A 27,729-nucleotide genomic window follows, 5' to 3' on the forward strand; every position below is an offset into this window, starting at 1 on the left:
GCCTTCCAAGGCCTAGCTAAATAATATGGTCATTAGCTCAGAATTAGGAAACATAGGAAGTAGAATTCTAACATACTAACATCATATTGACAGTGAAAAATTAAAATACTGGGCTGTTCCTGCACCCTACCCTTATTTATAATACTAGAAGTTCAAAGAAAGTGTCTATTCCAAGTTGGTCCCATCTCCAGTATGAATGGCATAAGCCTCATCTTCCTCAACTACATTTTTAGTAGTAAAAGACTTCAGGACTGATCAGAGTGGGCGGAGGTGGGTGACAGGGGGGGGGGGGAGGACAGGAAGGAGAGGGGGGAGGGTGACAGGGTGACAGGGAGGATGAACTCAGCCTTCCATTTCCTTCCTTCCTTCCTTTCCTTCCCTTTCCCCCCCTTTTATTGGTTTATTTTATTTTATTTTATTTTATTTTATTTTATTTTATTTTATTTTATTTTTTTAAAGACAGGGTTTCTCTGTGTGGCCTTGGCTGTTCTGGAACTTGCTCTGTAGACCTGGCTGGCCCTCCACTTTCAAGAATGCATTTTGCCTTTAATTCCAGGAACAGAGACACATCAAAGTCATTCCAATATTTGTGATGAGCTGAAAATGTGTGTGTGTGTGTGTGTGTGTGTGTGTGTGTGTGTGTAACGGACACAGAAAAGCACCTTGCACATCTCTAAGAACCACCAGTGATTAAAAGACATTGAGAAATGGGGGAGGGGTGTTTCCCAACTACAGCATTTGGAAACAAACACAGGTCTGTGGCTCTTTTCCCAGAGCCAGTCTGAAGCCACGCACTTCACATCCTCACGTTTCAGGAAGCACAGCAGCAGTGGTAACAGGGCTTGCCTGTGTCAACTACAAGTAACCACAACAGTGTCCCCTCAGCTTACAGGCCTTCCTACCACCAAGGAAGTCTCACCACTGTTGCTCAGGAGAGAATTGCCAATGGTTTTGAACATTTAAGCCAGTCAGGGTAAAGTTTCTTCCCATCAGAAAAGCTAAAAAGGAGTAAGTAGTTCAAGGTACTAGACTAGCTATTTTTGTTAAAAAATTTATTCTGAATTTAGTGTTTTGTTTCCATGTATGTCTGTGCAACATGTGTATGCCTGGCACCAGGGAGGCCAGAAAAGGACAAGAGATCCCCTGGAGTTCCAGGAGGTTGTGAGCATCCACGTGGGTCCTGGGAAGCAAACTCAGGTCCTGAGCAACAGGCACCCTTAGCCTCTGAGCTGTCTCTCCAGCCCACAACCAGGCATCCTTGTATGAATTTAGAGTTGATTGTCAAAGCAGTGGTCCCTTCTGACCATTGTGACTCTTACAGAAATTGAGCCTTTTTTCTGAAATGATAGCTATAAGTTCTCAAACCAAGACTACTTATGTAATCATAAAAAAAAAAAAAAAAGATTCTGCCCCCTTCACTGTGATAGCTTCCAGGGAGAACCACATGGAGACAGGGACAAGCATCGGCAGCCTCTGGCTGACTTTAGGCACAGTTTGGTAGGGGTTCCTGGCTACTTCTCTGCAATCAGTGATTCTATCATGACCCACTAGAGACTTCATCTGGTGCTGATGACATTTTATATTTTTCAGATTATTTTTCTTACATGATAAATTATAATCTTCACACTTAACTATTGCTTTGCAGGTCTGTGATTAAGACACCTACGGTGTCCCACAGGAGACAATCTACAACATATTGCCATTTGCCTGGGGTCCACCCCAAACCACCTCTCTCTTCCTTCCACAGCACATACATGATACACTTTAAAGGCTGTCTTGCTTAGATCTTCTCAAAAATATATTCTGAAATACTGTTTCACTTATTATAGGTACCAAATTCAGTCTTTAGTTATGTACCCTTATAACTATAAAGCAAAGGGTATCTGGGTAAATCATTAGGGTAAAGCTTTTAGAAATCTCAATGGTAGATATTTAGAACTATTGACTACTGCTTTAAACACATGAGAAATTATTTTTAAAAATCTGCATAAAACAAGGTCCACAAGAATTGATGTAGTCACAGTACTATCAAGGAGTGATCTTGCCAGTTGCATTAGCCACTGATGGGACCATGGGGTGTCTGTTTGAACATAACAACTCAAGTGGCCATCTATGTAGCACCACCTAAATTCCAGTTGACAGTGCACACATTCTTGGAAAAAGAAGAAAACAGACCATGAGTCAAGAAGACTCCAAGATAGCCATTCTTCCTTTTCTGACTAGTGTTTCCAATTAGACGCTGCACTCCTGCATCTGGGTGCTGTGTGTTCTAACGGACTGTGTCCTGTCACCACGCTGCTTCCGAAGCAATGGCTGCTGCATCTGTGCTTCTGAGGTATGAGAGTCTGAACCTTCTATGCATGGGAAAGTAAAATGCCTGGGCTAAAAAATACTAAGCAACTTAGTATAAACAGGTCCCTTTTCTGTTAAAAATGACTGGTCTATAAATACTAAGAGACAGGTGATGCATGTAATGGGATAAAATCAGGACATTTGTAGTTTCCAAAGGTGGACTGGACTAAAGGTGGTGCTACTAGTTTGAGGGAGAAACACTGAATAGGTTTGTTTTTTTTTTTAAAGGATGGAAGTGAGAGATGTGTTTTATCTTAAGAACTCTGCCCCACAAAATCTGTAAAATAGACAATTATACAAAACGTATCTATTTTTCTCCTAACATTTAAATAAATTAACACAAATGGAAAGTGCGGCCTTAGCTTTCTTCCTCTTCATCCTCCTTAATTACTGGAGTACCTAAAATTAAAAAAAAAAAAAAATTCTGTTCTCTTTCTTTTTTGTTTTCTTTAAACAAGGTCTCTCTACACAGTTCTGGCTGTCCTGGAACTCAGTGTAGACCAAGTTGGCCTTGACGTCAGAGATGCATCTACCTCTGCCTCCTGAGCAGTGGCATTAAAGGTGTGAAGCACCACACCTGGCTGCTTTCATTCTGAAGGGAAGGATTTCACTTCTATGCAACTCTGACCACTGAGACACACTCTTGGCCCTCTTTTTTTTTTTTAATGTGAAATATTCATTCATGCAAATGAAGTCTAAATCATTTAAAGGGTCACAAAAATAGTCTGCATGTTAGAGTGAGCACATTATTATTATCTTGGAAACTCGCCTCATGATTATAACTGTGTCATGTCATTTTAGGACTAGGTATGTCTCTATCGGGGAGAGGGAAACATTTAGCATGGCTCAGTTAAAGCTCTGAAGAAAACTGACAGAAGGTCAGAGACTGAGTGGGAAGAAGGGATCACAAAGAACACAAGAAACCTTAGAGTATTATTGTGTTCAGTGTTCATCGTGTGTGTGTGTGTGTGTGTGTGTGTGTGTGTGTCCCCTGCAGGAATCCTGGGAATAGGGACAATAGATACATCTGTTAGAGACCTTGGGGACCATTGATATATAAACTTTTCCTCATGACTTACTCTACAGTGATGGCACCGTCCAAGAGAGGTATTAAGAATGACTTATATAGTTGGGTGTGGTGGCTTTAATCTCAGAACTTGTGAGTTTAGGATCAGTCTGGACTATATAGGGAATTCTAGGCTTGCCTAGACTATGTATAAGACCCTGTCTCAGAAGACAAACCCTAACCCCCACCACAGAGCCTGTGTCCAGCCGCAGGGGCGCTCACCATCCAGCTTCTTCAGCTTGGGCACTCTCTTGGTTGCTTCATCAATCCAGTTGCCCTCGGCAGAGTGTTTCTCCTCCAGGGGGTTACCTACAAACACCAGGTCCTCCAGGCACGGCAGCTCCGCCAGCTTCAGGAACTCAGCTGAAAGACAAACACCGCCCATGCCCATGTTGAGAAACTGCAGTGTTGCTCTCTCGGGGTTTGGGGGACAGAATTCAGTCACTAACTCCATTTGTGACTATGCAGGAATGTGGTAAGATCTTGAAGATTAAGAGAAGCTTTACCGGTACAACCACTCTGGAAATCAGTCTGGCGGTTCCTCCGAAAACTGGGCACCTCACTTCCAGAAGATCCTGCTATACCACTCCTGGGCATATACCCAGAGGATTCCCCACCATGTAATAAGGATACATGCTCTACTATGTTCATAGCAGCCCTATTTATAATTGCCAGATGCTGGAAAGAACCCAGGTATCCCTCAACAGAAGAGTGGATGCAAAAAATGTGGTATATCTACACAATGGAGTACTATTCAGCCATTAGAAACAATGAATTCATGAAATTCTTAGGCAAATGGATGGAGCTAGAGAACATCATACTAAGTGAGGTAACCCAGACTCAAAAGGTGAGTCATGGTATGCACTCACTAATAAATGGATATTAACCTAGAAAACTGGAATACCCAAAACATAATCCACACATCAAATGAGGTACAAGAAGAAAGGAGGAGTGGCCCCTGGTTCTGGAAAGACTCAGTGAAGCAGTATTCGGCAAAACCAGAACGGGGAAGTGGGAAGGGGTGGGTGGGAGGACAGGGGAAGAGAAGGGGGCTTACGGGACTTTCAGGGAGTGGGGGGCTAGAAAAGGGGAAATCATTTGAAATGTAAGTAAATTATATCGAATAAAAAAAAAAAAGCTTTACCAGATAAAGCCATTATCTGAGGAAATTATGGGATTGGGGTGTGTGTGAAAAGCTCTCCTCTCTTTTCCCTTTAATCCTACCCTGAGGATGGGATGAACAGAGAAGGCTCCGTACTGCACAGAGAAGCAATCTGTCGGAGGTGCTGCATCAGGAGAGGCTAAGCTCACCCCCTCAGTCTCTGGGCACCCCATCATCTGAGTTCTCAAAGCAACTCACCCAGATTCTCACCACAGAACTTGTAACACTTTTAGAAATATTAGCTTACTGAACATGTCCCCTCTCAGCTGTGAACTACTCGGAGGTGAGAATAACATTCCATCCACCCAACACGCCTTTTAAGCTTCTGGGATAGTTCATAGTTTATACAGCAAGGTGTTAGAACATGCTAAAAGAATAACATACAAAAGAGGCAGAACAATATAGGCCTCAAATCAGCCTTCCATGTTCATCACATTTAAATGAATTTCTCCAGCCTTTGGACAATACTTTTTTTTTTAATAATTAATAGGACCGAGACCTATACAACCATATTTACTGTAAGTCAATGTGTATGTGCATATGTGTATGTGGAAAATCAGAGGTTGACATCTGATGTCTTCCTCAAATCTTCTGCACCTTATTTTTAGAGACAAGACCTCTCACTGAACCTGGGCTCACTGATTCCACTTGACTGGCTGTCCATCAAGCCTCAGACCCTTTGTCCTCCCCACTCCACCACCACTTGGACTGCAGATGCCCATTGTTTATTCCCAGCTTTTCATGGGTACTGGGGATTTGAACTTGGGTTTTCATGTTTATGGGGCATGCATTTTATCCATGAACCATTTTCCAGGCCTAAGAAAATAGTTAAATATCCACTTCTCATATGTAACATTTGGAATTTCTATAGTTACTCCTAACGCTGCTTGTCTCTGCATTTAGATAAAGAGCCCCATTTTATGTGTTCCCCCGATTAGGGGTTCCTTCTTTTTATCAGTGTGTTGAGAGGCAAGTCTCACTACCTCACACTACCCTGCCACAGCCTCCCAAGTGTGGGGTTGCATCACTGTGCACACCTAGCTTCTGCTGTTTTCTATGAACAGGAGGCAGGGCCTGCAGGAGTGCACGGCTTACCCCAGTCTTTTACCAGGTTATTGGACATGTAGAGAATCTTCAGTTTCTTCATTACGTGGATCCCTTTCAACTTCTCAATGAAATTGTAGGAGATCCACAGTTCTTCTAGTGTGTCTCCCACGGCTTCCTAGGAAGAACAACATTGGATTTGCACTCTTATTTTTAACCCAAGTGCCTGTCTCCTCCCTTACAAACACACAGAAAGGTTTTTAAAGAGATCTGAGACTTGCCAGACCACCTGCTGAAGAGCTGATACTCTGTGGAAGTTCTAGTTCATGGAGGGACACACAGAACATTCCCTCCCCTATTAAGTGGACCTAAACTCTGTTCTCCAATAGTCACAACATTCAAAATAGCTACTGAAATCACGGGCAGAGATGATGGCACCATTCCGCCATCTGTATTGAATGGGAGTTCTAAATTACTTTCTTATAGGTTACATTATTTGGTCCTAAGAAAACTCAAAAGTAGATAAACCAATTTGGTTTATTTGTATTATGTAGGACAGTAAGATCTCATTTATATTAAGTCCCAGAACTTGCTCTAAAATTCAAGGTTTTCTCAACATTTATTGGAGAAAAAAAATAACGCTGAAAGAATTCTGTATTCTGAGCGCCCATATATCCAGAACACACCATGGCCATTTTGCTATATTTATCCTACCTTATCTCTCTGTGTGCTTGGGTGTGATTCCTTGGGAGCTGCCTACCTGTTCTTTGAGACAAGGTCTCTCACTGGCTTGGGGATCATCACTTGGCTGGGCTGATTGGCCAGAAAGCCTCAGGGGTGCCCTCTCTGCTTCCCCAGCTTTGGATTAGAATCACATTCTATCACGCTTTTTAAGGGTCAAACACAATCCACTTGTGCTGTACAGCAAACACTTTACCAATTGAGCTATCTCTTTAGACATCATTTTGATATATAAAATTCAGTTTTAACACTTGATCTATTAGCATAAAAGTTATTATATTATACTATCTCTTAAATTTTAGATAATCATTTGCACAAAGATTTTCAGTAACATTAGAGAAATGTAATGCTCTTTTCCTTGAAAACAAAGTGCTGGGCAGGCCCCACTCTGTTTCTATTTGTGCATCTTCCTCAGCCCTTGCAGCTTACATATCCCTTCATGGTAGTCTGATGGGCTCAGATCTAACTCTGGGTAACTGTCCTTTATAAGACTATGGAAGAATAAAATCCTTAATGAATTTTCATCATGGCAAAACTAGGAGAAAAGTTGAGAACAGGGTAGCCTGGGTTAACACTGCTATCTCAACCCCATACTTCATCTTAGTTTTAACTTTACAAGTAAAAAGTGAAGGAATTTGAATCACTCTGTCTCAGCACTCCTATACCAGGAAGTTGTGACTTAACTAAGATTTCTAAACGAATATTCTGACATCTTCTCCCAAATGATTTAATTACAATATCACACATAACTTTTAGAGCAAAAGAATTAGTCTTCAGATAACTTAAGTTTCATTATATACAATTTCATTGCCTTTGATCTCTGTCTTTTTCATGTCTCCATGAAGTGTGATGAGGTAGCAGGAAAAAATATTAAAAACTGAGAACACTTGGGCCTCAGCTGAGCTATAGCTTAGGGTGGAGCCTGGCCTTCGCATGCATGTGCTCTGGGTTCCGTCCTCAGTCTGACATTGTGAGTACTGAAATCAAACAAGTAAGAGGCTTCTTGTGGCTAGTATGTTAGGAGACATGGGAGTGGGAAGATTTTATTGGCTGCTATTAAGACCATTTTGGATCATAACAGTGACAGATCATTATTGTTTTATTTGTATGAAGAATCCAGATAATACTACATTGCTTATAAGACTTCAGAATGTGTGATTTCGGGCTAGAGAGATAGCTCAATGGGTAAGAGCACTGACTGCTCTTCCAAAAGTCCTCAGTTCAAATCCCAGCAACCACATGGTGGCTCACAACCACCAGTAACAAGATCTGACGCTCTCTTCTGGAGTGTCTGAAGACAGCTACAGCGTACTTACATATAATAAACAAATCTTTAAAAAATGTGTGATTTCTAAATTCTTAAGGACTGTTTGTAACTAACTGATTACCTAAGTATATAATGACTTGGTCTTTTTCTCCCTCAGGCAGCTCTGGGCTTAAACAGGGCCTTACTCTACCACTGAGCTACAGGTTAAAAAATCCCCAGCCTTTTATCTTATATGTGTTGAAGAAAAGCTATATCATTTATTGCAGCAACAAGAACTACAAATTCCCAGGAGTAAATTTTTGTTCAAGGAATGTAGAAGGCTTTATAGCAGTGGTTCTCAACCTTCCTAATGCTGCAACTCTTTAATACAATCCCTTATGGTGTGGTGACCCCCCAACCATAATATTTTCATAGCTGCTTCATAATTGTAATTTTACTACTGTCATGAATCATGACATAACATCTTTGTTTTCAATGCTCTGAGTGAACCCTGGGAAAGGGTCACAACCAACAGGGTTAGAACCTCTACCTTATAGAAATCAAAACTTATATAACTGTATTGAAGAACAACAAACTGAGCTAATCTTCCTGTAAGAAAAATTTACTGCTATAAAGATATAAATCAAGTAAGTCTATACATTTAATGCATTTCTATTGAGAGTTCCAAAAGGAATTTCTATTCATGAATTCAACAAACATTTTACAGAAGAGAGGACTTGTCCTAGTGAATTTCAAAAGTAATATAAAGCTAAAGAAAAAAAGACATCAGAAAGCAGTGGGGACTTGTGGAAGGAACAAGGAAGCTAACCAAGCAGGAGTTCACTCACACACAGAGTTTAGTGGACAGCATTCTCAGAGACAGGGAAGGGGACTTTTATTCTTTTTCTTTATGCATATGGGAGTTTTGCCTGGTACCAAGAGCATGCAGTACCAGAAGCAGACAACAGAGGGCCTCAGATCCTTGGAACTAGAGTTACAGAATGGTGTGAGCTGACAGGTGGGAATGGGAATGGGACTCCAACCTGAGTCCTCGACCAGAGCATGCAATGCTCTTAACTATTGAGTCATCTATCCAGCCCCAAAAGAGACTTTTCTAAACATGGCTAGTCACATCTTTCTGGAGAGACAGAAAGAAATTATGTCTGATACTTAGATACATGTAAAACTAAACTTGGGATGGATTAGTCATATAAACTCTATTTGGTGTGTGTGCACATGTGTGTGTGACTATGAGTGTGTATATGAGTATGTATATAAGCCAGAGGTCGCCTGGCAGTGGTGGTGCATGCCTTTAATCCCAGCACTTGGGAGGCAGAGGCAGGCGGATGTCTGAGTTTGAGGCCAGCCTGGTCTACAGAGTGAGTTCCAGGACAGTCAGGGCTACACAGAGAAACCCTGTGTGGTTCAGTGCATAAATATGCTTCCTGCCAGAGTTTGATGGACCTGAGTTTAATTCCCAGCACCCACAAGTGTAAGGGAATTGTCATCCACACTCATGCCACAGCACAAGCATAGACACACATGCACACACAATAAGTAAATAAATACTGAAAATAGATGAGTAAAGATACAAAGATATAAAACAGCATGCACAGTGCAGTCTCGCCTTGCTGACCTCAGGGAAGCACTGAAAAGGTAAGCGGCCAGCGAGCTGTGAGCGGCTTCAAACGGTCAGCGCTCTCTTCCTACTCGCCAGAGTTGGTTTTTAACCTGCAAAGTTTCTACTATCTAAAAACATTTTTATTTCTAAAAAAGGGTATGCTTTTTATAAAGAAATATACAACCTACCAGTCCATTTAGGTTCTTTATGTTGTTTCTTCCTAAGGATAAAATCCTCAAGTTTTCTGTTGTGGAAAGAAAGCATTTTGGTTATGGAAAATATACACACAACTACCAAGACTCCAGTAGAACAACATGCTATAAGGAACTTTACAAAATCAGTATCAACACAGTGAGCTAAAGGCGCTCTACAACAAAAGGGCAAGAGGGTAGCAAGGTGCCAAGCTCAAAGGCCCGAGTTCATTGCTCAGAGTTCATACTGGAAGAGTGTAAGGTAAGTTGGAGGGGCTATCCCACTGCCCCTTTAAACACTGTCAGGCACTAAAAGCTGCACAGGTTCTGAGCTATTCGACCCAAATATGCTGGCGCAGCCTACTTCCCAGCCATGTGCCCGCTGTTCGCCCTCTTATTCTCTCCCTGGCTGCTCCTGATTCACTGTCCTCTCACGGTGAGACCCCTAGTGACCAGCTCACGATGTATCTCTTGTGGTAAATCCCCCACTCCCACATAAGCCCCTCTCTCTCCTCTCCTACTCAGCAAATAGACTGATCAGCTCTTTACTGACCACTCAGAAGATGACGGAGAACAATGCTTCATAACAATGACAATAACAAAATCTGGACTATTTAGACCTCCTGGGTGCAAAAATCAGCATCTGAATACATAGTGCACAAAACCCTCCCTCAACAGAAGAGACATACTCCCACAGGGGATTGTAATTACAAAGACACTAAGGCAGAAGAAATACCTAAAATAGCCAAGTCAGTGGGATGGACATAAGACTTTGTGAGACACAGGCCTAGTAATAGTTAACACTTCTCTCCAACCCCAAATACTCAAGGGCACTGAGGTATGGGGGTGCAGAGTGGATTAGGATAAACACTATGGTTAGGATATGAGATGTCCCCTTGCTAAAGGCTTCATTACAAATGCAGCAGTGTGCAGAGGCAGAACTTTGGGGAACTGACTGAGTCATGATTAACAGATCAGTCCCTTGTGGCCTTAGTGGGAGAGAGATGGTAGGAAATGGGAAGTGGGAACCAGGAGGAAGAAGCAGGCCGCTGTGGGGGTAGCCTGAGAAGCTGTGCCTTGCTTGTGGCCCCTCCCCCCTCTTTTGGGAAGCACAACGGCTTTTCCTGGCAGGACATGCTGCCAGGGCGTCCCCTGTCTCAGCCAAAGCACCAGTCTGCACGAGCTTGACTCATATTCTGGAGCCCCGAGCTGAAGTGAAGCCTGCCCTATGGGTTGTCCTGAGCACCCACCACAGCGTAGGGAGTCAGTCTGCCTAACAGGAAGGCAGGCAGCTGCCCTCTTTACCGCGGGGCTTCTTGTTTTGTTTTAGTTCTGGAGACTGAGCCCAGGGCCTTCTATAGTCAGGCAAGCATTCTACACTGAAGCCCGTCCGCCCCCCCCCCTCCCAACCGTCCCCCCCCCCACCGGTTTTGAGACAGGCTGACCTAGAATTCTTTGCGTAGCTTTGGCTGGTCTTGAGCCCACAGGGTTCACTCTGCCTGGGCATCCCACGTACTGAGGTTACAGGCATGAATCGCTAAGGCTAGCTTCAGACCTTCCTCTTTCTTTAAACCACGTTTTTTCTTGAGACAAGGGTTGAGGCAAGGTTGCTCACTCTGGCCTCAAACTCAAAACACCTTCCTCAGCCTCCCAAGGGCTCAGTTATACACGCATACTACCATACCCAGCTTCAGTCTTCATTTTATATGCACCATATACAATTCTACACTTTACATATATCATCTCACTTGATCTTTACATTAACCACATTAGTGAGCCAATGTAAAACCCAAGGTAAATTATCATGAATACTCTCAAGTAAGGATAACAACGGAGGAGACCTGGGAGGTCCTCGAGGGGATGGACTGGGAACTTAATGTGACATTCTTGATCCTGACCTTAATTTCTCACGGATTTTTCTTGTGAGACAACAAGGCTGTACTCAATGAGGAGCGCTGTATAAACAAACATACAGAAGTTATAAAGAATGTATGGCCCACGCTTTTAATCCCAGCACCCAGAAAGAAGAGGTGGTTGGGTCTCTGAGTTTGAGGCCAACTGGGTCTCCACAGTGAGGTCCAGGACAGCCAAGGTTACCTAGTGAGATTATGATGCAAACAAAACAAATGGATCAAACAAAGACAACCAACAAACAAGCCAACAAAGAAATGGTACAGTCCTGTCTGAGAACAACTAGGCAGTAGAGCCTTTAGTTAACTCAAGACAAGAATCTTCGACATTAAGTATCTATTAGACAAGAGGACTAATGAATGGTCTCTGCTGTGGAGAATGGTGCCTTCAGAATGACAACTCTGGCATCTGTGTGACAGCTAACTGAAGAACAGAAAGAGAAAGGACCACTTATGTCGTCACCACAGTCACCAGGACGTGCTTCTCAACAACACAAGTCATGGTCTTTAATAGGCTGTGACATCAGTTAAGTGTGTTGTGGGCTGGGCAGAGAATTCAGAGCTGGAATGAAGACCTGAGTCTTATTCCCAACCCAGGAAAAAGCTGGTGGTTGTGCACTTGCAACCCCAGATTGTATAAGGTGAAGATAGGCAGAATTGGCTGGTTAGCCTGGTCTACTTGGCCAAAAAAGAAAGCCTTTTTTTCTTTCTTTCTTTTTTTTCTTTTGTTTGTTTTTTTTTTTTCAAGACAGGGTTTCTCTGTGTAGCCCTGGCTGTCCTGGAATTCACTTTGTAGATCAGGCTGGCCTCGAACTCAGAAATCCGCCTGAGTCTGCCTCCCAAGTGCTGGGATTACAGGCGTGCGCCACCATCAGCCGGCTCTCTGTGTAGTTCTAACTGTCCTGGAACTCACTCTGTAGACCAGGTTGTCACTGAACTCAGAGATGCACCTACCTCAGCCTCCTGAAAGCTAGGGTTAAAGGCATGCCCCACCATAGCCCAGCTGTAAGAAGGCCTTTTTTTACACAGCAAGGTATATGGCTACTGAAGAACAACACCTAATGTTGGCTTCTGACACACACAATATGCACACATGTGTTCTTACATATGCCCACAACATGCAAAACACCCAAAACATACAAATTTAGTGTCTTAGGACTGACATAAAAATGATCACATTTTAAATGCACACTAGAACCTATGCTACAACGACGTATGCTGTTCTCCAAACTATCCCAGTTTTTGTGTGTACATTTGATTTGTATTATAGAAAGGCATAATAAATTCAAATGTATTGTTTTCTGCAACTTACGAGGAAGTTAATAAGGTGCTACATTGAAGATTCAGCTCCTAGGGTGGGGTGGGGAGGTAAAATCACTGTCTGTTCTTCCGAAGGTCCTGAGTTCAAATCCCAGCAACCACATGGTGGCTCACAACCATCTGTAATGAGATCTGACGCCCTCTTCTGGTGTGTCTGAAGACAGCTACAGTGTGCTTACATATAAAAAATAAATAAATCTTTTTTGAAAAAAACGATTCAGCGCCTGGAAACGGAGAGCAGCAATTGTCTGCATGGTCCGTCAGGGAGGAGAATATCCGTGACTCGACTCAGGGGCGGACTTGGAGCAGGCTTGTCAGGGTGAGAGGAGAGCCGTAAACTAAACACTGGCTCCCCAGAGACACCACATGCCAGTCCCTGGAGCCTGTGACTGCTGCTCGGGAGGGCAGAAAAGTCCTTTGCAGATGTCTAAAGATCTTGCCACATAACCTGCATGTGGGAGGCACAGGCCAGCAGTCCTCTCAGAGTTTAAGGACAGCCTGGTCTACAGAGTGAGTTGCAGGACAACCAGGCCTACATAAAGACCCTGTCTTGAAAACAATAAAAACAAGAACAAAAAAGGAGGAGGAGGCGGAGGAAAAGAAAGGAAGGAAGGAAGGAAGGAAGGAAGGAAGGAAGGAAGAAAGAAAGGAAGGAAGGAAGGAAGGAAGGAAGAAAGGAAGGAAGGAAGAAAGAAAGAAAGAAAGAAAGAAAGAAAGAAAGAAAGAAAGAAAGAAAGAAAGAAAGAAAGAAAGAAAGAAAGAAAGAAAGAGGAGGAGGGAAAAGGGGAGGGGGAAGGAAGGAGAGGGGGAGAGGGAGAAGGAGGGGAGGGGAGGGAGGAGGAGGGAGGGAGAGGAGGGAGAGGAGGGAGAGGGAAGGGAGGAGGAGAGGAGGGAGAGGGAAGGGAAGAGGAGAGAGGCAGAGAGAGGGAGGGGAAGGGAGGAGGAAGGGAGGGGTCTTGAGATGGGGCTCCCTCCGACTACAAGGGTGCACTGAAAGTGGACATGGACGGAGGCAGGAACGTGGCACAGACAGAATAGAAGAACTCGGACCACAAAAGCAGAAATTGGTATGATGCCTTCAGAAGCCAAAGAATGTGGCAGCCACCAGAAAACGGAGCAAGCAAGAAAAGGCTCTTCCCAAAAACCTCAGGGGGAGGCTCCATCTTTGGCTCAGTGAAACTAATTTCATATTTGCAACTTATAAAACCTTAAGAGAATAAACCTGTCGTCGCTTAAGTTGCGAGCTGCAGCAGCCATTGGGAACAGCCTGAGGAACTAAGCAGCAGAGGCCACTGGGAGGGGTGGCACTGTTCACAGGGTAAGGACAACAGAGGACATGGCAGTGGGGACCTAACACACATTCACAACACACACAGGACAAATCTGAACAGAAAAATACACAGTGAGAAAGCCGGTGGTCTCAGTCATCTGACCTCGAAATATATAAAAGCTTTCAACAGCCTTTAGAATATTCAGGTCTCACAACGCTGCCACCCCTCCCTTTGTTTGGAAAGGTAAGCCGTGGTTTATATGCAGTGCCTGACATCTGACATTCACTGTGGTCACAGCAGGAGCCAGCCCCTGGAACGACAGTCCTCAGAATGGACGGCCCCACAACTACAAGCCCGAGCCCTCTGGACTGCGGCTCACTTACTTAGGCCATTCAGGTTAGCGATTTTTTCAATGCAGTTTGTAGACAGGGAAAGCTTCCTTTAAAAAAACAAAGAAAAATTGTAATTAATAAGAAAAACCTAAGTGGAATGTCAGAAGTTATTTATCTATAGTAATGCCCATGGAAGATTTTTAAATTCATGTTTCTTTTTATATGGAATCCTTTTTCCCGTTCAGTCATAGAATTTAATCCTTCATTTTGAAATCTTTTCCCCCATTGATTATAGAGTTAATACATATTCATTATAGAGAATTAAAGACAAACCTTTAAAGGGCAATTTGGTGTTATCTATTAAATATTTAGTACATGTATTCTTTGATCAAATATTTCATTTTTTGAGATATTATTTTTACTGCATTTTACAAATGAAATTGAGGTGCAAATCTGTTAAACAATTTTCCCAATATTACACAGTTACAAAATGGCAGGGCCAAAATTGAAACCCTAGAACATATATCTTACCCTCATGATTTGACTTGAGGAAGAATTATTCATTTTTAATCTGCTTGAAAAAGCAAAGGCAGTTACTATATAAATAGCTGGTAAGTAAAGGGTAGCATATACTCTAGCTACTCACCCACTCCTGACCACTACCAGTGGAAAGAGGAATGTCTTTAAATTAATGCTAGGTTGGGAAGAAATTCTCTAATTCCTTGAGCCAGCCTGTTTTAAGATGTCTGTAAAAACACGAACAGGCTGGCTCTGCCTCATGCTTTCTGAGGACCTTCTTTGGTGCATTGTACAAACAAACCCCAAACTCGCTGCCTTTCAGATGGTCTTCTGATAAAAACAGATTTTGATTGCTTTGTAGTCATAGTTGAAGCAAAATGTTTCCCCTGTGCTGTGGTATGCTTTCATCACAAGAACAAGTGGTACTCAGCCACTAAATATGTTTGCTTTTCCTTTTAAGCCGAGCAGGTCCGAAGATATGTGCCCAGGAATGGTCCACTTCGCTTACTGTAAATAGGACGTTAAGGTTGCGTTAGGAGACATTATGCTTCTGTGAATCTGGGACTGGGCTTGCCTCCTATGAAAGGGCAAGCAAGGGACCCTAATTAGATAAACACAGGCTGAAGAACAGGAAAGACCCTCAGGAACTCTAGAGCATTCTAGAGCACTGACAATAGACAAGGAAGCGTTCAAACATGGGTAAAATGTCTCAAAGGATTAAGTTAGCTATGGAACCCTGCTAAAAACCATACGGAATGCTTACAGAGTAAATGGAAGAAATTAATATCAACCCAATATTTAAAGACCTAGAAAGCAAAAATATAAAATAAGTATGATTTGATCCCAGTTAGAATTTTTTGTTTCTTTTTATGAGACAGGATCTCATCTGACCCTGGGCCTCATCGGATCCTCCAGCCTCCGCCTCCCAGGAACTGAGATTATAGGCATATGCCACCACACCCAGTCTAATTATAATTATTTTCAAAATGTTAATACTAGTCGCACAATATATTATAATTTAAGTTGATGTTAATTCCTTTTTTCATGTTTATTGTATTTTCTAGGCATTTTGAACTGTAAAGTTTTGATTTGTTTTGTTTCACTTTATAAGGGGTGATCTCTTGGGCATCTAGTACATAAACAAAATTTTTATTTTGGTGGGTAACTTTACAAGAGAAAGAAATGAACTGTTAATTTTGTTTTACCATTTTATTGCTGTACTGTGGGTGGAACTCAAGGCCTTGCATGTGCAAGTGCTACATAAGTCCTCTTCCACCAAGTCTGACCTCTTACCATGTGTGTGGGATCTGCCCACCACTCTTCCACCTTGTCCACTGAGGCAGGCTCTCTCAGTCAGACTCAGAGCACACTGATACAGTAAGCTTGCTCTGGGGGCCCTGTTTCTGTCCTCTGAGTTTGGAATCACCAAGCACTGATGTGGTTTCTGGAGATCTAAACTCCAGTTCTCACTGTTTTGCAAGTGCCTTGACCTCTGACCATCTCTCCAGTTTTTTTCCCAGACCGTTTTATTTTTTATTTTATTCTGAGACATGGTCTTGATAAGTTGCCCAGGTTAACTTTGAACTACTATCCCCGGGTTAGGAAGCAGGCTGCATAACAAAGTAATGATTTATTGTGTTATTTAGCTTCTCCAAAAAGGCTAATGTAGTGGCTATTCCTGGTCGTCAACTGGACTCTATCTGGAATGAACTACAATCCAGAATTGGAAGGCTCACCTATGATCCTAATCTGGAGGCTCAGAGATACAAGTTTCTGACCTGGATCTTGACATGGAGATCTTGAAGAAGAGTGGCTAAGAATTCCAAAGGATTAAGACAGGGTCTTAATCCTGGTCTACAGAGTGAGTTCAAAAAAAAAAACAAAAACAAAAACAAAAAAAAAAAAAACAGGGAGCTCTCGAGTTCAAGGTCATCTGGAATTAAAGGTGAGATGGCACAGGCCTTTAATCTGGGCCACATCCTCTGCTGGAGACCTACATAAGGACTTTGAAAGCAGGAAGACTCACTCTTCCTTGCCTGCTTGCCTTGTGGGACTGAGCAACTGCTAGATCCTTCGACTTCCATCTACAGCTACTGCTGACCATTGTTGGACTACTGACTACCTGACGGGGTGAGCCCCAGTCCTGTGGGTGTCCACTATGTTTGGGCAAGACAATAGACACTGTTTGTGCCACTCTGGAGAGGTGGTGGTACCCTACTCCACTGAGGTGCATCTGTTTTGTTTCTTTGATGATCGAGATGGTTGTTGGGCGATACCTAGTCGTGACAATTCTCTGCAATACTCCTATTCCACAGGATGACAAGGTCAGGGAAGTGCCTAGCAGGATCAAGCAGTTTTGGTCTTTAGATATTTTCTGAAGATGAGAAGGTAGAATGTTTCATGTTTGGAATGCTTGTTTGCAAAGTGACTCTGTCCTTACATATTACAGCGTGTGGATGAAGAAAAAAGAGCAACTACTTAATATTTATCAATTAAATATAATCATATATACTCTTCTACTCACACCATCATTAACTATAGATAAGAAATGAATAGCAGCTGAGGCTCGGCACTGTGAGAGGCCGGGGAAGGCCATCGGAAAAGGTGCAACCTCAGTTGCAATTGATGGCCCAGGAGTCATGCAAAGGAGTTGAGGCTTGGCACCATGAAAAGAGCCTATGAGAGGCTATTGGTGAAGCCTAGTTACAGACAGCAGTGTTTTGGAGATGCCAGTGCCAATGAGATGACCACCAAGAACAGCAGCAGCAGTGGAGTACAGGCAGCTGGAGCCTAGAAGACAAGCTGTGTGATACAAAGGGCAGAGCTGGAGAAGTGACCCAAGCCCTTGGAGGAGCCCGGAAGATTGTGAGTTGGATCCTAGACATTGAACCATTGGAGTTTGACGTTTGCTTTTGATTGTGACTATGCCCTGATATTTTTCCCTCTTGAAAGAAGAAAGTATTTTAGTGGAGCCCACAGTTAGGAGACTTTGAATTTTTAAAAGACTTTTAATTTTAAAAGATATTGGACATTTTTAAGGAATCAAACTTTTAATATGTAAAGACTGTGGGACTTTTAAAGTAATTTAGATCTTGGGGATGAATAAGAAAGTAAGGGTTGAGGCTTAATAGTGATGTGTTTGTGTGTCAAGTTGACAAGGGGTCAATTGTGCTGGCTGGTTTTGTTGTGTCAACTTGACACAGGCTGGAGTCATCACAGAGAAAGGAGCTTCAGTTGGGGAAATGCCTCCATAAGATCCAGCTGTGAGGCATTTTCTCAATTAGTGATTAAGTGGTGAGGGCCCCTTGTGGGTGGTACCATCCCTGGGCTGGTGCTCTTGGGTTCTATAAGAGAGCAGGCTGAGCAAGCCAGGGGAAGCAAGCCAGTAAGGAACATCCCTCCATAGCCTCTGCATCAGCCCCTGCTTCCTGACCTGCTTGAGTTCCAGTCCTGACTTCCTTTGGTGATCAACAGCAATGTGGAAGTGTAAGCTCAATAAACCCTTTCCTCCCCAACTTGCTTCTTGGTCATGATGTTTGTGCAGGAATAGAAACCCTGACTAAGACAGCTAGAAAACTTCTATCTAGGAATATTTTATAAAAGCTGCAGAAAAAAATGCTGTATTGTTCAGTATCACTCATAAACCGTAAGTTTTCACATTTTACAATAAACAACAACAAAGACCACAAAAAGCAAACACTTTTATAGTTTGTATATGAAAAGGAATGAAACCCTAACAACAATAAGTGTGGGAAAGGGGAACTTACTCGCAGTTACCGAGTGTGGATAGAGATGCGTCCATCTTCTCTATGGGGGGGATCTGGGCATACAGCTTTATCTCTTTGGCATCGGATGGCTTCTGACCAGTCTTTTCCTCCTATGGGAAACATTAATTTGGCACAAAATGATCCTTGGTTGTAATGTGGAGCAAAAGACCTTCCAATTTTTGTTTCAAAATAATTATTATACTTTAATAACTTAGATTAAAGTTTACTTTAATTTACTTATTGGCATTTGTACTTAGTGTCTTATAGCCAAGCCTCTATATACCTGGGCCAGATAACGGTTAAGACCTACAAATGGATATAAGCAGAAAAGGACTTCTATTTGTAGTATTTAAGTCCTTTAAGAGTCTATTAAATAGGCACTAGAGAGATGGCTCAGGGATTAAGAGCACTGACTGTTCTTCCAAAGGTCCTGAGTTTAAATCCCAGCAACCATATGGTGGCTCACAACCATCCATAATGAGATCTGGTGCCCTCTTGTGGAGTGTCTGAAGACAGCTACAGTGTACTTACATATAATAATAAATAAACCTTTAAAAAAAAATAAAGAGCCGGGCAGTGGTGGAGCACGTCTTTAATCCCAGCACTTGGGAGGCAGAGGCAGGTGGATTTCTGAGTTCGAGGCCAGCCTGGGCTACAGAGTGAGTTCCAGGACAGCCAGGGCTATATAGAGAAACCCTGTCTTGAAAAACCAAAAAAACCAAACCAAACAAACAAAAACAATTAAAAAAAAAAAAAAAGAAACTATTAAATAATGACCAGGTAGTGTGGTGCATGTCTTTAATACCTCTACATCTTCATGTCTTCCTCCCCTCAAGCCCTAGAGCTGGGCCCGCATTGTGCTTCTGGGGATCTGAACTCAGTTCCTTTTGCAGCAAGCACTTCACCAACTCAGCACTCTCCTCAGCCTCTCAATGTCTACTTTTGTCACATTTATAGGTTAGGGTAAAGGAACCTGACACTTAGTAGATCTTCAGTAAATGTTGGATTATTTGTGACAACATGATGGACCTAGAGAACTCATTTATTTTGGATGAAATGCAAAAGCCCCAGGGGATAAATATTTCATGTTTCACTCATGCATGGAGATTAGAAAAGTTGATCTTATCTCATAAAGAATAGACTAATATTCACCAGAGGCTGGGAAGAACGGGAGGAAAGACAAAATTAGCCAGATAGGAGGAGCAAGCTGGAGTAGTAAAACGATCTCTGGCACAATAAAATGATTATGATAAATTTGTACATTTCAGATAAGATCAGGGTGGCGAGGCCATAGACTGTGTATTTCCAAAGAGCTATAAAAGATTTTTATTACCACAAGGAAAATTAAAAATTTTGAGGTCAAAGATATGCTAATTACCTTAATAAAATTGTTTTAAATATGTATGAAAATATTACATCATATTCTATACATCTGTATAATCATTACATGTCAATTAAGACTTTTAAATGTTAAAAAAGAGAATGTTTGGTTAATCAATGAAAAGATGTTTAATGCCTACAAAGATCTTAAAGACTATTGGTTATAATGTAACTAGAAATAGAATCTATGAATCAAACCTAAATGAAGCCAAAGCAAAACTAAACTAAACATTAGCTTTAATGAATAGGTAAGATAAAGTTCTAAACTACAATTTAAGGAAGTCCTAAATCTGAGTTTAGCTCGTACTCTTCCTTTAACAAATTTTATGAAATATTTAGCCCAGCAGAAATGTGCATGTGTGTATGTCTGTGTGTGAGTGTCTGGGTGAACATATGTGAGTGTGCTTGCACAAGTGTACCTATGAAAACCAGAGACTGATACTGGGTGTCTTCCTCAATCACTGCCTCACTTATTTACATATTTATTCCTGGCTTTTGGAGATAGGGCCTTTGTATCCCAGGCTGACTATGGTACATCACATAGGCAAGTGTGTCCTTGAACTCACGTTCATACTACTTCCATGTCCTGAGCTCTAAGATGACAGGCATGCACCACCCTGCACCAGTTTAGGTGGGGCTGGGCATCAGACCCACAGCTTCGTGTATGCCGGGAGAACATTCGACTCTCCCAGTCGAGGTTCATCCCTAACCGGCCTTCATTTCTGAGGCAGTGTCTCCCACAGAACCTGGTGCTCACAGATGCAGCCCCTAGCTGGTCATCCCCAGACATCCTCCTGTCTCTACCTCCTCAGCACTGGGATTTACAGCTGCTCCTGCACCTGGTGTTTATGTGGGTGCTGGAGATGTGAACTCAGGTCCTGAACTTATACAACAAACACTTTAACTACTAGTCCCAAGAAATGAATTCCTAAATGCAGTTAGAATAAACACTAAATGTCTAGGCACTAAAATTAGAATTCAAACATCTCATTATTCTATTCACTTTTGTCTATTTCCCAGATACCTAGGCTGCTGACAGATTTTTATTCAAAGTCTAGCCATAGAGATACATGGCTCAGTGGTTAAGACAGTAAATCTGGAGTTAGATGTACATGCCATGGTAGTGCACTTACTTAGCATGAGCAACCCCTGGGTTCATCCACCCCAGCACCACACACACACACACACACACACACACAATCCTCAAAGAAATCATTTATCTAATTTTCCCAGTGGTAATATTCAGCAGAACTATAAAATATCACAGCCAGGGTATTGTTACTGATAATCCAGCATTTACTCAGATTTACACAATCTGCCTGGTATCATTTGTGTATTTGAGTGTGTGTATATTTATACTGTACGGTAACTCTTATACAATTTCATCACCTGTGCAGGCTCAGGCATCCACTACCACCGTCCCCAAATCAAAAGAATCTCTTGTGCTGAATGGCCAGATGTAAACAACAGTTCAAATTTTCCTCTTACAGTTTCTAAAAGAAGGAAGAGTCATCCACTCACCCATCTGGACAGGGCTTCTTTGATTGTTGTTGCTTTTGCCTTAAAAGGGGCGGGAGAGGGAGAAGCAAAGGCAGTGTTAGTGCTGTGATTTGTTGAGTCAGCTTTAATGCAGTAATTACTGGCCTTGGCTTCTACATTAAAGCATTCAGTTCTTTCTTTGAAATTCGAAGATATAAGCACAATTAATCTCCCGAGAACCCAGTGATTTCTTTAAATATCTCTCAGGGAAAATGTAGAAATTATTGTGTCCTATCTAAATATTTTACTCCAACTTGGTTTATAAATAAATAGCTTTAAATAGCTTTCAGTATTTGATATTAAACTAGATCTTATCCATTGATTCTATATCTTTTTTATATCTTAACAGCAAAAAGTGAATGCACAGTCTAATTATGAACAATTTACAGTCACTGAGGCAAGATAGCTGTGGTAAAATTTTAGAAAAACAGTAACAATTTTATTATAATATATATTTATTTTTCATGTCTGCAAAGGATAACCTGACCCCCCCCCCCAAAAAAAAATAGCTCTAGGGCTTTGCACATGGAAGGGAAGCATTTACATATTTTATAATATATTTTACAAATAAAAATACGTGTAAAAATATTTAAAATAAAGAAGATATCTGCTGGGCGGTGGTGGCGCACGCCTGTAATCCCAGCACTCTGGGAGGCAGAGGCAGGCGGATTTCTGAGTTCGAGGACAGCCTGGTCTACAGAGTGAGTTCCAGGACAGCCAGGGCTATACAGAGAAACCCTGTCTCGAAAAAATCCAAATCCAAAAAAAAAAAAAAAAAAAAATCCAAATCCAAAAAAAAAAAAAAATCCAAATACAAAAAAAAAGAATATATCTAATAAAAATATTTAAATATATGTAAAAAGAATTCTTAGTAAAAAGCTCCATTAATAAGTACAAGTAGGCTAAAGAGGCTTCTCAGTTACTAAGAGCACTTACTGCTCTTCCAGAGAACCTGAGTTCAGCTCCTAGAATCCAAGCAAAGCAGCTCAACCATTGCTAACTCCAGCTCCGGGGGATCTATACCTCTGGCCATTCATACACACACACATACACACACACACACACACACACACCCTCGCGCACGCGTGCACACGCACGCACATACACGCACACACACATACACACACACACACACACATAACACACACACACACACGGTTAAACATAATAAAAATGAATCTTAAAAATTAAGTACAAAATAGGGCTGGAGAGATGGCTCAACGGTGAAGAGCACTGACAGCTCTTCCGAAGGTCCTGAGTTCAAATCCCAGCAACCACATGGGGCTCACAATCATCCGTAATGAAATCTGATGCCCTCTTCTGGAGCTGTCTAAAGACAGCTACAGTGTACTCACATATAATAAATAAATAAATAAATAAATAAATAAATAAATAAATATTTTAAAATACAAAATAAATATTCTAAATGACAGGAAAGTATCTGGTATTATTCAATTCCAATTTATTTTTGTTTATTTAATTTTTTTTTTGTGTGTGTGTGTGTGTGTGTGTTTTGAGACAGGGTTTCTCTGTATAGCCCTGGATGTCCTGAAACTAACTCTGTAGACCAGGCTATCCTTGAACTCAGAAATCCACCTGCCTCTGCCTCCCAAGTGCTGGGATTAAAGGCATGCACCACCACTGCCTGCCCTCCAATTTATTTTTCTTAGTAGAACATAAAATGTTTCATCTAATAATAAATAGCATCTTTGTTTCAATTTAGTATATTAAAAACTTTGAGGGGCTGGAGAGATGGCTCAATGGTTAAGAGCACTGACTGCTCTTCCGAATGTCCTGAGTTCAAATCCCAGCAACCACATGGTAGCTCACAACCATCCATAACAAGATCTGACGCCCTCTTCTGGAGTGTCTGAAGACAGCTACAGTGTACTTACATATAATAAATTAAAAAAAAAAAAACTTTGAAAGTATACAACAGAGGATTCACTAACAACAGCAAAAAGAAAAACAGTAAAATATTACTAAATCGCCAGGCGTTGGTGGCACACGCCTTTAATCCCAGAACTTGGGAGGCAGAGGCAGGTGGATTTCTGAGTTCGAGGCCAGCCTGGTCTACAGAGTGAGTTCCAGGACAGACAGGGCTATACAGAGAAACCCTGTCTTGAAAAAAAGAAAAAAAAAAAAAAAAGCCAGAAAATGTGGGAAGCTGCGCACTTGTGAGGAGACTAAACTGTCATAGCCACGGCATGGAGCCCTCTTGATTTTTCAATATAGATTTGATTCTAGAAGCATCATCAGAATCTTCAAAGCCAATGACATATAATAACCATTCATGACCATGATCAAAATAGTTTATCTTGGCCAGGTAGTGATAGCACAGGCCTTTACTCTCAGCACTCAGGAGGCAGAGGCAGGTGGTTCTCTGTGAGTTCAAGGCCAACCTGGTCTACAGAGTGAGTTTCAGGACAGCCAAGGCTACACAGAGAAACTGTGTCTCAAAAAAGAAAGAAAGAAAGAAAGAAGAAAAGGAGGAAAGAAGGAAAAGGAAGAAAAAGAAAGAAAGAAAAAAATGTTTATCCTAACAATACAAGCAAAACAGACCAATCTCTAAGTGTCGATCATTAATTAATGGATTGGAGGGAATCATGTTTACTTTAGTAAGTGCAGGAAAACATACATGCCTACACTGCATAATAAAAGCTGTCAGGCGGACAGTTAAACTGAAACACATGCCAGACCTTGGGGAACTCAGTTAATTCCACAACTGTTCACTCACTGTATGTCTACTTTGTGACTAGCATTCTTCTATGTTGTATTTTTTTTTTTTTTGAGTCCTGAGATGACAGGTGTTCACCATCATGTCTGGCTTTCTATTTGATTTTGACATATCAATGAACAAAACAGATTCCTGACTTCCTAGAACTTAATTTAAAATCTATTCAAGGAAGTAGATGTATATATGTGTGTGTATAAAATATGCACATGCACATGCATAAGCCTGATCTATATGTAACCATATATATGTATATATATACCATATTCGTAAAGTAAATAAATATAACATGCACAAAGATAAGTAAATATAAGCAAAATAAGTACTAAGTAAAATAAGCAAGTATTAGAAAGTTAAAGTTATTATGATATCAGGTTATATGCATATATGTGTAGAGAACACGTCTTTTAACTAAGCTGGTCAATATGAACTGACTGGGACAACAACATTAGAATAATTTTCTTTAGGATCCCAAACATATCAAGGCTGTCATTATTGCTGCTAGTTTAACACAAGGGCTCTTTGTCCGTGTTGTAATAAAGTACAAACTGGAATGACCAAAAGGAGGAGATTAAACCATCACTGAGTGCAGATGATGACCAATGTCTGTTAGTACAAATGGACCTCACAGGACAGAGCTAACAACAAAATCCGGAGAAGACAGTTTCCGCTTGAAACCAATATAAGATTATTATGGCATTATGGTATATACAAGAAGCTACTAAAATTCACAAAAACATTTAAATTAGCAAAACTATGAATTAGCAATTCATAGATAGCCAACCCCGGGCAACTAATTAGACTATCAAGTGTTCATATTCACTGAAAATCAAAAAAATTAAGAGTAAAACAATAGAATTCCATATATATGCATATATGCATCTTCAGACTGCTAAAAGTTGGCAAGAACACAGAGAAATAGGAACTCCTAGGCCACGGTGGAGGGAGTGAAGCCTGGAAAAGGAAAAGGAAGCACACAGACCTTTGACTAAACACTCCTTTCCAGTGAAATCCTCGCCTGGGCCACAAGGCCTTCAAGGACCACATAAAAGAACACTTTCACAACATTGCGGGAACAGAGCTAGAAGCAATCTACCTATTTATTGCAATATAAGTTACTGTAGGATACTGATTCCTCTTACAGATAGGAGCCAAAAATTCCTAAAGGACCAAGTGGACATCATGACTGGGTAGAGCTGGCTAGGTAAGGTCAGAGGTCATGCAAAGAATTTAATTATCTTCAGCTCCAGATAATTTCTGTCTTGTGGAATTTTCAGGGGAAAAAAAAAGATATCCTATCACTACTACAATTCTTAAATATAAAAACTCCATTAATTAAATAATACCCTTCCTTCATACACCACTGAGAGAGAAAAGTTGCTGAGCACCGTGGAGCATGCCTGTGATCTTAGGACTCAGTAGGCTGTAGATCAAAAATCCTTGAGGCTGGCCAAGGATTCATAACAAATCCAATGCAAGTCTGAGCTACACAGAGAGACCCTGTCTTCAAAAACAGAAAGTGAAAGATGCCATCAATTATCTAAGTGTACTTTGGTAATATTAAATGTGGGTCCCAGGGATCAAACTCGGGTCGTCAGCTTGGCAGCTAACTAAATGCCTTTATTTTCTTCTCCGAGCCGTGTCTCCAGACTCAGAAACTGAAGCTTGACGAATGTAAAATACATTCTTTTTTCCTAGGAAACTATCATAAACAAGACTTTGGAAACTACTTTTTGAAAAAGTCAGAAGCTGGAGAAATCTCGGCAGTTGAGACTACTTATGGCTACATTACAGAGGACCAGAGTTGAATTCCCAGCACCCACCTGTGTGACTCACAACCACCTGCAACTCCAGCTCCAGGGGAATAGGGACTCCACAGGTGCCCATACATAGTGAAAAACAAGTCTAAAAATAAATAGACAGGTATGGCGGCCTATACTTTAAAAAAAAAAATTCAAGTAATACATGGACCTGTATTTCTGAAGGAACCAGACTACCACTATGCAGTCAGTACAAGGGACATGACTTCTACATTATCATAACACCCTGGGCTTAAAATCTGTGTATTGATATAGCACTAGAAACTCACTCACTCTCTCTCACTCTCTCTCTCTCTCTCTCTCATCTGATTTTCTTTTTTTGTGCATTGTTAGCGATCCAATCTAGGGTCTCATACATGCCTGGAAAGTGCTCTAGAAATTTCAGAAAGTGCTCTTCAATATATCAGTATTGAGATAGATCTATGCCTATCTCTCTCCCAAACACACACCTTGAGACAATGTCTAATTTATCTCAGACTGAGGATGACCCTGAACTTCTTATCCTCCTGCCTTCACCTTTTGAGTACTGGGATAAGAAGGTATGTACCACTCTGCTTGAGATATATGTGGTGCTTGAGACTGAATCTATAGCTTCATGCATGCTAGGCAAAGCACTCAACAACTGACCCCCCAATGTTCAACATCTCCAGTTAGCAAGTCAACCTTATATTTTGCTAAATAATTCTGGGTGGGTTGGATCTGAAATAATTTTCAAACTTATAGTTTGAAATATCAAGTATGTAAGCAAAAGAGTATGTTTTCCATGGTGACAAGCACCATTAGTTAAAACTGTTGCTTCGTGAGAACTTTGTGTAGATTTGATGTAGACTACAAACCTAAACCAGCAGCGTTTCTCAAAGTGTGGTGAGATGCTTGCTCCCCAGTTTCAGAGTTACTTGGGGTGCATGGTTGAAACACATTCCTGAATCCCATGTCGTATTATAAACAAAAACTCTGCATTCCAACGAAGCTCGTATTTAGTCATGTTGGAACTGAAGGAACATTGGCCTGATAAATCCATCAGAGAGAGTTTGAACAGCGTCTCCTAATAACAGGACTCACCCTCACTAACAGGGCAACCGGGCATTGCTAACTCTGCTGCAGCTGGAGATCTCTGTAACCAGCCCCGACCCCTCCATCCCACCAGGGAGTGAGGAGAGTTAAAATCACAGCGCCCATCCTATCACCTTTCCCACTCCAATCCGCTCTCCAGCTGTCTTTCCTTTTCTTCTGTCAGAGTCCCTCCAGCTTAACCTAACTTCCTGTCAGCCTCTGGCCTCTCTCTCTGAAGACCCCCACCCCCCACCCCCGGGCCTGGGCAGCTCCGGCCTGGGGCCTACGGCTCTGTGAGGCCAACATCCCCTTCCTCCCCCTACCCGCGGTGCCAGCACCCCGCCACCCTCTACACCCCACAGTCACCCCTTTTTCCACTCTCAATCTCCTCTCGGGTTTGGCTGCGAGGCCTGGAGGGTACTCACCATTCCGGCGGTTGCTACCGTCACTGCTCTGGTTGCTAGGGCCCGCCGGGGTCAGTGCGCCTGCGCACCTCTGGAACTCTCCAGTCTTGGCTGCACTGGCAGCGGTCCTTTCTCTCCGCCTTTAGGGTGGCGCGAGCAGAGCATTGTGGGACGGCTGGTGGCCACCCCCACCTCCACCGGGTCCTCCAACCTCTCTTCCCTGAGGAGGTGCGGGTGTAGAATACCCGCACAAGTAG

At 41.9% G+C, this 27,729-nt stretch overlaps 1 protein-coding gene across 1 annotated transcript; it reads right to left on the minus strand.

Annotated features, from left to right (window-relative positions):
* Positions 1–938: 938 nt before the first annotated feature.
* Dnal1 (dynein axonemal light chain 1) lies at positions 939–27,587 on the minus strand. The gene is made up of 8 exons (XM_052185457.1): positions 27,494–27,587; positions 21,444–21,482; positions 18,543–18,652; positions 14,308–14,363; positions 9,421–9,476; positions 5,676–5,802; positions 3,641–3,781; positions 939–2,751 (listed from the first exon to the last, which is right to left on the minus strand). Exons 1-8 carry the CDS (start codon positions 27,494–27,496, stop codon positions 2,711–2,713), a joined length of 573 nt encoding a protein of 190 aa, XP_052041417.1. The 5' UTR covers positions 27,497–27,587; the 3' UTR covers positions 939–2,710.
* Between the last annotated feature and the right edge of the window lie 142 nt (positions 27,588–27,729).

Source organism: Apodemus sylvaticus, chromosome 6 (assembly GCF_947179515.1).
Source record: "Apodemus sylvaticus chromosome 6, mApoSyl1.1, whole genome shotgun sequence".
In the NCBI taxonomy this organism is placed as follows: Eukaryota; Metazoa; Chordata; class Mammalia; order Rodentia; family Muridae; genus Apodemus; species Apodemus sylvaticus.